Source organism: Rosa chinensis, chromosome 6, assembly GCF_002994745.2.
Source record: "Rosa chinensis cultivar Old Blush chromosome 6, RchiOBHm-V2, whole genome shotgun sequence".
NCBI lineage: Eukaryota > Viridiplantae > Streptophyta > Magnoliopsida > Rosales > Rosaceae > Rosa > Rosa chinensis.
This window is the reverse complement of record NC_037093.1, coordinates 67559345-67570309: the sequence shown is the minus strand read 5'-3', so window position 1 is coordinate 67570309 and position 10965 is coordinate 67559345. Positions and strand designations below refer to the sequence as shown.

General features: G+C 39.3%; 1 protein-coding gene across 1 annotated transcript; it reads right to left on the bottom strand.

Annotated features, from left to right (window-relative positions):
* Nucleotides 1-7538: 7538 nt before the first annotated feature.
* On the bottom strand, nucleotides 7539-8282 carry LOC121049875. The gene is made up of 2 exons (XM_040508180.1): nucleotides 7924-8282; nucleotides 7539-7624 (listed from the first exon to the last, which is right to left on the bottom strand). The coding sequence occupies exons 1-2, from the start codon at nucleotides 8261-8263 to the stop codon at nucleotides 7590-7592; spliced, it is 375 nt and encodes a 124-aa protein (XP_040364114.1). The 5' UTR covers nucleotides 8264-8282; the 3' UTR covers nucleotides 7539-7589.
* Between the last annotated feature and the right edge of the window lie 2683 nt (nucleotides 8283-10965).

The following is a 10965-nucleotide window of genomic DNA, read 5'->3' as shown; positions in this document are numbered from 1 at the left end:
ATAGTTGTTACGCTATTTATAGGCCTCACAGGTCACACTTACTGCGTTCTGTTACTTGCTGACTTGTTGTTGCTTCTAAATTAGAGCCCTGTATTATTAATCAACACTCTTCCTACGTGGTCAAATTTTCTTCGAAATTTCTGTAATTTTATGTTATTGGTATATGGTTGAATTTAAAAATACAGTTGAAACTGTATCTGACTATTAATATTGACCGGTATTTATGAAAATTTCAATAGACACTTGAAATTTTCATTGAATTAAAATTTCTTACTATAAATCGCCTAATTTGCCTTTTGATTAGTTAATTTTTATAGAAAATTACACACAAGTGTTATTTTGAAACTTTAATTAGCCATAAAGCCACCTGATTTTTCTTGTTTACATAAGGCCACTTACATCTTCAAATTATTTAATTTTTGACAATTTTGCCCTTTCACCCAAAAAATATTCCTATATTCTGATCTGATTCAAGCTCTCTCTCTCTCTCTCTCTCTCTCTCTCTCTCTCTCTCTCTCTCTCTCTCTCTCTCTCTCTCTCTCTCTCTCTCTCTCTCTCTCTCCGACTTGCGACTGTATCTCCGGCGACATCACCAACCAGCTAAGCTCCGGATCTCGAGGTTGTCAACGGTTATGTCCAAGATCGCCGGGATCCGCTTCTCCAGCGAAGGTAACTCACCGTCGTTTGGCGCATCTTCACTGAATCTCAGTTTCTCACCGGCGAAGCCATGTTGCAAAGGTAACTCGCACTCTTTCATAATCTCTTCCTCAAAATTCCATTACACAATCTCCGATCACTTTCACCGACGCTTCTTTTTCTTTCTTCTCAGTTCAATTGTCCAATTCTTGTTGAGTCGTGCAGATCGGAGGATCTAAAGTCAGGCATGTAAATTCTCTTTTGCAGATTTGTCTATGCATTCGTCGATACTAGTTCACATTCAAAATTCGCAGCAATTTTAGTTAGACTATAAATTTTGATTGTTGAATTTTCACGCGGGGGCTGTTTGGATGATGGCGATGAGTCTTGGATGGTGAGATCAGAGGTAGGGAAGAGCGAGAGTACTAATTCCAGAGATCAAAGCTTTGTTTTCGGCCATTCCAAATACAACTATGGTACCTTCCTCTTCTTCCTCTTGTTTCATGTTATTTGGAATTCATCAGCAAAGACACTTCTCTATTTAGATATCACTAGATTATTATAGTTGTTAGTTTGTTCTTAGGGTTTGAGATGATTGCTGATGTTTGTATAGCGCTTATTTGATACGGTTTATTGGTTTCTTTTATTGATTTTATGCGTCCTCAAGTTTACATGACTCTTTGTTCTTTGACAATCTGATTGCTATTGCGGGCATGAGTTTGCAGATGGCTTGGGGTTGAGATAGCTATAACACTAGAATTACTGTATTTTTTAGGTTCCTCATGTATGATGCTTTACTAGCCAAGTGTTGATTTAATGCAAACAAGGTGAGTTCTGGTAAAAAAATAAAAGATAAAAACTTTTTGCATTTTCGTGTATTTTCAGTACCAACTTGGTTTAGATGGATTGTAGTTGTTATTGGTGTGCTTTAGGAGCATTTTGGTTGCTGTGTCGGTGGTGTTGCCAATTTTTGTTCTAGGCTTACATTGGTTTAAGCTAACAACTCATTCCTTCTAAATAGATATGGCTGGTCAATTGGTTTGAAGATAGGGACCTTGTCATAAATAATTTTATTTTGAAATAAAGCCATGCTGGTATGTGATATAGTGCCAATTGTATCGCTGACTTTTCAACACAGTGAGAGTAGCTTTCTATCCCTATGTTAGTACCTTTCAATCTAATGTTAGTAGCTCTTTTGTTTTCACTTTGATTGATTTCAAGATAACAGCTCTCTATAACTGTTATAGTGGTTTTTCAACACAATGATAATAGCAATCTATCCATATGTTAGTAACTTTTCAATTTGATGTCAGTAGCTTTTTGTTTCCATTTTTATTGATTTCAAGTCATTAGCTCTCTATAATTGTTATAGTGGCTTTTTAACACTATGATAATAGCTTTCTATATCTATGTTAGTATCTTTTCAATCTGATGTTAGTAACTTTTTGTTTTTATTTTGATTGATTTCAAGTAGTCTTTTGTTAATAGCTTATCAAATTTAGAAAAGCATGATTTTGAATGAAATTTAATTTTCTTTTTGTTATGATTTCGTATCTCTAGCATTTCTTGTTTGAGATTTTTGTTACACTATAAACACGGATAATCAGCTGGTTTTCTGCAATCAGTATGTATGTCAGTAGCTTTTTATTACTGGTTTAGTAACTTTGTGCATGTGTCATAGTAGCTTTCTGTGTCTATGTCAGTTTATTTTTAAATTGCTTGTTTTTAGTCTACATTTCAAATACTAATATTTTGTTGTATCTTCTTGCAGAATTCTTTCCCTTTGCATTTGCAATAGTAGATTTCGAAAATCATGTGAATTTGAGTACTGAAGCCTCCATTGACCAAGAGATTATCCGGCCAACCAAGAAATGTTGAAATGAAGTTTGATGTTGAAGGTGGCAAAATAATGTCTATGGTTAGCGTAGTGTGGTAGAGTTTGACAGTAGTTTTATACAACTATTGTAATAGATTTTCACAACTGTGGTAGTGGTTTTTAACAACTATGGTAGTAGCCTTTTTACATAATTATATCATTGTTGAACCTGCATACTTTTTGTAGCATTGAATATGTTTTCATTTCTCGATCAATTGCAATAGCTTTTTTATTTTGGTTGTATCCTTTATATTTCCATATCTTTGTTAATCTTTGAGAATAGCTTTTTCAGTCTCTCAGAGTAGCTTTCGTTTTGCTTAGTTATTGCTTTTGGCGTTGTTGGAAGTAACTTTTGATGATGGTGAGAGCAGCTTCCTGATATTGGTGACGTAGCTTTCTTGTGTTGGTGACAGTAGTGTTTGTTAGTGGTGAGAGTAGTTTTTGGTGTTGGTGACAGTAATTTTTGTTGGTAGAGATAGTAGCTTTTGATTTCATAGAGCGTAACTTTTGTTAGTGACATTAGTTTTTGTTGCTTGTAACAGTAGCTTTTATGATCTCGTCAGAAATCTCACACTAGCGTAGTTTTTGTTGCTGGTGATAGTAGCTTTTGTGACCTCGCCGAAAATCTCACCAGCGTAACTTTTGTTGCTAGTGACAGTAGCTTTTATTACTAGTGATAGTAGCTTTTGTGACTTCGTCGGAGGTTGCCGGAAATCTCATCACAGTAGCTTTTGGTGTTAGTGGTAGTAGCTTTTATGGTCGCCGGAGTTCGCCGAAGGTCGGCCGGAGACTAGCCGGATTTTGGCCGGAGGTCTGCCGGAGACCTGCCAGAGTTGACCGGAAACCTCGCCGGAGAGGAGAGAGAGAATGATTGTTGACTTTTTACTCTAGTGGCATTTATGTAAATATATTGATTTTTATATCCAAAATATAACACCTTCTTTAATCTAGTGGTCTTATGAGGGAAAAAATTAGTTTGTGGCCTTATGACTAAAAAAACATTCAAAGATGCACTTACATGTAATTAACCCTAATTTTTAATTAGATGAGTATTCAACTTGAGTGTTGAACAATTTTTTTTTTTTTTTAATATATCATAGAATGTTGAACAAACTTGATAAAATTTTCGGCTTTGATTTGATTTTTTATTTATTTTTATTGTGGTTAATTGAATTTCCTGTTATCATTAAGCTTTGCTATTGCCTTTCCTCGACAAGAATTGGACAACTATCCATGAACAATAATAGAGGTCAAATAGGGGTGCGTCTGGCCGTTGTGGGCCCAATTTGAGTTGTTGGTTTCTGTCCACAGATTTTGAAATAGAAGGTCATTGATGTAATTGCAAACTTAACTATCGTTATAAGTAAAAACTGAATCCGTTACTATAAAACTAAGTCTCACAAACCGACAAGTGAACGAGAATGAAACAGAACACGACCCATTTTCTATTTCATCCAACTCTCTCTAGTCTCTGCATTCTTGAAAACTCCTTCAGTTTCAATTAGCAGGAATTTATGACTGAAACATTCAGAGAATTTCCACACTAAATTGAATTTCAATACTTTCCTGCAAATCTTTCATTTGGAGCAAACCTATTCTTGATTTGTCATGTTTTTTTAACTGCTGAGTTGAAATCTCTCATGAGGAGCGAAGAAGGAAGAACAGAATGACTCATTATGGTTGTAAGTGATCTTTACAAAACATATTATAAGCTCATGATTCATTATCCTCTTGAAACAAAAGTCCTTGTTAAAGACCTCAGCACAAATTTAACAGATCCCTTCACCTCTATTGCCGCCCGAAGCATAACAGATCAAGAGGAATTATATGCTGATAAACAGGAAACTTCCTGAAAGAAAGAAGATTTGGCTGAATTGAATTTCATTGATATGCAGCTGTGTACATATACAGGAAGTAATTCCTATCCTCACGTCATCTACTCCTATAATTAAGCTATATTCTAGGGAAGCAATCTACAATTAAGGGATACAAATATTTATAGATTATCACAACTTAATATATAAGATATGCTAAATCAACTTCCTAACACTCCCCCTCAAGTTGGAGGAGAGTGAATGTCCTGTACTCCCAACTTGCGAATCATAGGAGTAAAAACTTCTTTTCCCAAGGCTTTAGTCAAGACATCCGCTAATTGATGTGCTGAGCTCACAAATCTCGTAGCAACGGATCCATCCTGAATTTTATCTCTGATGTAATGGCAGTCCATTTCAATATGCCTCGTTCGCTCATGGAAAACAGGGTTGGCTGCAATATGCAGCGCAGCTTTATTGTCACAGTACAACAAGGCAGGTTCTTGATGCAACAATCCCAAATCTTTGAGCAGATATCGTAGCCAAGTTAACTCACAGCATGCTCCAGTCATAGCACGATACTCAGCTTCGGCTGAAGAGAGAGACACGGTTTTCTGGCGTTTCGACCTCCAAGAAATTAGTGAAGGTCCAAGGAAAACACAATAACCTGTAGTGGACCTTCTAGTAAGTGGACAGCCTGCCCAATCTGAATCACAATAAGCTCTCAACCTGAAATCACTATTTGAAGAAAAGAACAACCCTTGGCCAGGCGCATTTTTGAGATAACGCACGACCCTGAGTGCCGCTTCCATATGAAGCTTCCGAGGTTGATGCATAAACCTGCTTAATACATGAACAGAATATGTGATATCCGGCCTTGAAACCATAAGATATATCAACCTACCGACCAATCTTCTATAAGAACCCGGATCCTTGAGCAAGTCACTTTTGTCAGATAATTTTAATCCCCGCTCCATAGGAGTATCAACAGGGGCTGCACCTAACAGTCCTGCATCCTTAATGATCTCTAATGCATACTTACGTTGGGAAATAAAAATCCCATTTGTAGAAGCAGAAACCTCAATGCCAAGAAAGTATTTCAAGCTACCAAGATCTTTAAGGCGAAAATGACTATGCAGGAATTTCTTAATTGCAGCAATACTCACAGGATCATTTCCGGTAATCAAAATATCATCAACATATATCAAGAGAGCAGTAAAGGACTTGCCTTGCTTTCTGGTGAATAATGAGTAGTCAGCTCGTGACTGTACAAAACCGGCAGAACAAATAGCCTCCGAGAACTTTGCAAACCACTGCCGGGATGCCTGTTTTAAACCATACAATGACTTATGGAGGCGACACACTAAGGTTTCCTCCCCCTGTCGCCGAAGCCCTGGCGGCGGAGACATGTAGATTTCTTCATGCAAATCGCCATGAAGAAAGGCATTGTTAACATCCAATTGGTGAAGTTGCCAGCCACGAGAGGCTGCCAAAGCAAGCAAACAACGAACTGAAATGATCTTGGCGGTGGGGGAAAATGTCTCCTGATAATCCACACCCTCCAATTGAGTGAATCCCTTGGCCACCAAACGGGCTTTGTAGCGCTCGATAGAACCGTCAGAACGGTGTTTAATTTTGTATACCCATCGACAACCGATCGGTTTCGTACCGGGCGGAAGATTAGTGAGTGTCCAGGTGCCATTGGCCTGAAGAGCCTGCAATTCAGAACGCATCGCGTCTTGCCACTCAGGATGAACGGCGGCCTCTGAATAAGATTGGGGTTCGGTGGCATGACTGATTTGGGCAAGGAACGAACGGTGTGCAGGTTGGTATCGGTGATAGGAGATATAATGAGCCAGTGGATATCGAGTGCCCTTGGTTGGACCTGGAAGCAAGGAAGATGACGGATCGGAGCAAGGATGCGTGACTTGAGAGCAGATATAATCTTGGAACCGCACCGGCGGTCCGGTGGAGCGGCTGGAGCGACGAAGGGGGCAGGTGGTTCAGGGGAAGGAGCTGGTGGATCGGGTGAAGGGGCGGGCGGGTTAGGCGAATGAGCTGTTGGATCGGATGGGGGCGCCGGCGATGATGGCGCCGGCAAGGCCTGGGTAGTTTGGGTAGAGGGCGCGATGCTTTCTGGGAAAGTAGATGATGTGGTCGTGGGATCTGGAGAAGAAGATGAGGGAATAGGAGCAGAGTTAGAATTAGGTGGAATAAAAGGAGTGGGGTCGTGCATTGGTGTGGGTATGGGTCCTGAAGAGTGGGCCAACGAAGGGACAAGGGAAATGGGCTTAACAGAAGCATAAGGGAAGACTTGCTCATGAAAAACGATGTCTCTGCTAGTGAAAAAATTTTTGGTGGAGAGATTCAACAATTTATAAGCCTTTTGACCAACAGGGTAACCTATGAAAACACATGCCATAGCACGATGATCAAATTTATGAGAAGTATGGACATTGGTAGCAAAAGCCAAGCAACCGAACACACGAAGGTGTGAAAAAGTGGGTGGTTTCAAGTAAAGACGTTCGAATGGAGTTTTGAAAGAGAGAACGGGTGTAGGTAAGCGATTGATAATGTGTACCGCGGTAAGTGCACATTCTCCCCAAAATTGAGTGGGGAGTTGAGCTTGAAATTTCAGAGCTCGTGCTACTTGTAGAATGTGGCGGTGTTTGCGTTCCACCACCCCATTCTGTTGGGGGGTGTAAACGCAAGAATGTTGGAAAAGAACACCATTATCTTTGAAAAACGAGTGGAGTGAAAGAAATTCGCCACCATTGTCACTGCGAAAGATTTTGATGTGAGATGCAAATTGAGTGGATACGTAACTAAAAAAACGCTTTAAAAGAGATTGTGTTTCATCTTTGTGCCTCATCAAAAATATCCAAGTAAAGCGTGTGTAATCATCGACAATAGTAAGAAAATAGTGTGCACCAGAAAGTGAAGGATTTTTATAACGACCCCAGATGTCACAATGAATAAGGTCAAATGGTTTTTCAGAGGAAATTGCACTAGTACCAAAAGGTAAACGATGTTGTTTTGCCAGAGGACAGATAGGGCAAGCATTATTAGACTGAACTGTAACATTCAAAAAGTTCTTAGCAATAAAACTTAAACGGGAATGGGAAACATGGCCTAAACGGTTGTGCCAGAGGTCGGTAGATGAGGTGGTGAGGTTGCACGTTGGTTGAGTATGTGAGGATGAATGAGGGTTGTTTGTGGTTTTCTTCGTCGCTAATGCCACTAAGTAGTATAGCCCATCACGCTGCTTACCCAAACCAATCATCTTCCTCGTATCCAGATCCTGCAAAATACACCAATAAGGAAAAAAAGTCACTGAGCAATTGAGACCTCTGGTCAGACGACTAACTGACATTAAATCCACTTTGAATGTGGGCACACATAATACATCATGCAAATAATATATAGAGTTCAGCGGTAAGGATCCCTTTGCAACAATGTTTGCCTTTTCTCCACTTGGTAACAATACCGGAGGTAATGAGCTATTTTTATCCTTACGCAAGAATAACTGTGGAGATGAAGAGATATGATCTGTCGCGCCACTGTCGATGATCCAGCGGCGAGAAGAGATTTTAGACAAACCTGGTTTGGTTACTGCCGCATTTGCTTGAGAAATTGTATTTCCGTCTTTGTCCTTGAGAAGAGACAAAAGCTGCTGTATTTGAGCCTCAGAAATTTCAGTTGTCACTACCGACTTTCCTTCATCTCGGCTTGAACCCTCAGAAACTTGATTGGCTGCAGGAGCATTCTTGAAACGGTTCGATTTAGAGTTAGAGCCCGATCTTGCTTTTGGGTGACCCGGAGGATATCCGTTCAGTTGATAACATCTCTCAATAAAATGACCCATCTCTCCACAATAGGTGCAGTGAGGCCGCCCTCTGAAAGAACCTGAGCGGCGCTTATCTTGGTCAAAACGTCGCATGTCCTGTGGATTGTTGTAGGTACGATCTGTTCTTCCAATTTCGGTTGAAACAGTGGAGTTGTTGGGCCTGTTGCTTCGTACAGCCGTGGCAGCACTTGAGTTGGTCTCTGCAATCGCATTGGTGGCACTAAGAAGTCTTTGTTTTTCTTCTTGACAAACCGAGGAATAGGCTTGGCGGATTGAAGGGAGAGGATTCATCAATAGTATTTGTCCCCGAGTAGCAGTGTAAGATTCATTTAGACCCATTAGAAACTGCATCAACTTTTGTCGATCTTGTTGTGCTCCACATGAACAAGATGACGCATCAGTATAGGAAGCCAACTCATCCCATAGACTCTTCAGCTTGGTGTAATAGGACGAAACAGACAATTGTTCTTGCCGGTGATAAGCAATCTCTCGCTGTATTTCAAAGATGCGAGGAGCATTACTTTGAGAGAAGCGCTCACGAAGATCCTCCCAAACCTCACGAGCGGTGGTGTAGTAGATGACACTGTCAGAAATTTCAGGAGTAATCGAGTTGATGATCCAAGAATGAATCATATCATTGCATCGAGACCAAGTCGCATAATCATCAGGATACTTGTCTGCTGAGGGAGGTTTGATGACACCATTGACAAAGCCAAGCTTGTTCTTGGCATTTAGGGCTATTGTCATGGCTCTCAGCCATGAGGAGTAATTATCTCCATTGAGTGGTTTGGAGACCAATACCAAACCGGGATGATCTGAATGATGAAGGTACAAGGGATTTGAGATATCAGCTTTGGATGAATCTGATCCTTCTCCCATGATTTAGGAGATTGAAGAATGAAGTTTTGCTGCACGAGAAGGAAAAGCACAGCGGCAAGAGAGAGTCAAGATTTTACTCCTGCTCTGATACCATGAAAGAAAGAAGATTTGGCTGAATTGAATTTCATTGATATGCAGCTGTGTACATATACAGGAAGTAATTCCTATCCTCACGTCATCTACTCCTATAATTAAGCTATATTCTAGGGAAGCAATCTACAATTAAGGGATACAAATATTTACAGATTATCACAACTTAATATATAAGATATGCTAAATCAACTTCCTAACACTTCCCAATCACCATTTTCAACCTCAAGAACTGATCGAGACATAGCTCCAACCATTTTTAAATGTGGACTAGGGTTGGAATTCAACCAAGGGCAGACAATATAGCCGCCGTGAAACGGAATTTCGCTGGTGGCCGAAACCACTCCAAATACCCATTCTTCCAAATTTGAAAATCAATTATAGAAAGACGTAGAGCACGACGAGAAGATCGTTTTTCATACTTCATATAGCATCGATTTCGGCTACAGTCGCCTGAATTTGCAGAACATTCGCCGGCAAAAACTCGAAGCTTTCGAAATCCAAATCTCCTCATCCAGTCGATGGTACCGGTGTCGAGGTCTTATTTGCACTGTCAATCTGAACCATTTGCCACCAGGAAGACCTCGGGAAGCTGCCGGAAGAGGGAGTTCTAGTCGGGTTCTTCGCGTTCCGATAAACGGGTCCAGATGCTTGTGAGTTCATTCAATTCGATAATTATGTAGTCCTCAATTGTACTCAACGGCTATGGCTGTGATGAAGCGGTAGAATTCCTAAACCCAGACACGAGGTCTTCGAAGAAGAAGATGAGGCCCATTGAATGGCATGTGAGAGGGAGGTGGCTCGGTTAAAACTCATTTACCATTGACATGGAATTGACGTGAATGCCCCTCCGTTAACTGATGTTTAAGGCGTAGGTTACGCCCGGCGTAACCAAGAATTGTGCGTGAAATAGATATAGACTATTGAGACACCCCTAAACCAAGTAGCCAACAGAATGAACAAACAAAATAGTAGATGCTTAAGACGCCGGCCGCACCAAAAGAGTAGTAAGATCAATGAAGACCAAGACAAACTTGCGTACAAACATTGAAGAATCACATAGTCAACAATGCATTACCATTATAATTAACCAAAAGATAATGACGGAAGTTACTCTATCAATTACATATGTCATCAAAACAACTTTGTTGGTCATGCCAGAGTAGTTGATTAACATCTTTACTTTGGATTTGGATTTATCGATGTTTTCTCTTAGGTGTTCCTCTTTTCCTTCTCAAAAGTTAAAAAGAGGGACATTTCCCTCTTAGTGGCTCAACTTTTGTTAGACAGCATAGTTTTTATTTTTTTATGGTATGAGTTGGGTAGCGTACTTGGTTTGGCTAATTAAACCCCGAGATTTATTTATTTATTTTTATATGAAAGTTAAAGCCCATTCAAGTTGGAAGCATCAATCTCACCGTCTCACTCTCAAAGTATTTTTTATAATTAATAAAATACATAACGTATATAATACGAGAAAAAATATGTACGTGTATTATTTGGACATTTCGTTAGATAGTTTGTTGAAAGGTTAGACAAAATATTTAATTATTCATTAATTTTAATTTTAATATATTAAATTTTAAAAAAAAAATTTGTTTAATAATATGTGTAAAATATGACAAAAAACATAAAAAAAAATCGTGTATAATATATTTATAATAATTTTTGACTCCAAAAGTACTGAAAATTTAAAAAGCCCCTTTTAAAATAAGAAGTCTAGAAAGATTAAAAAAAAAAAAATGTAAGTACATATTTTATTTGTGAATTATACAATAAACCAGTAACACAAAGTATGAAAATACAGGGGCAGGGAGAGGACACTT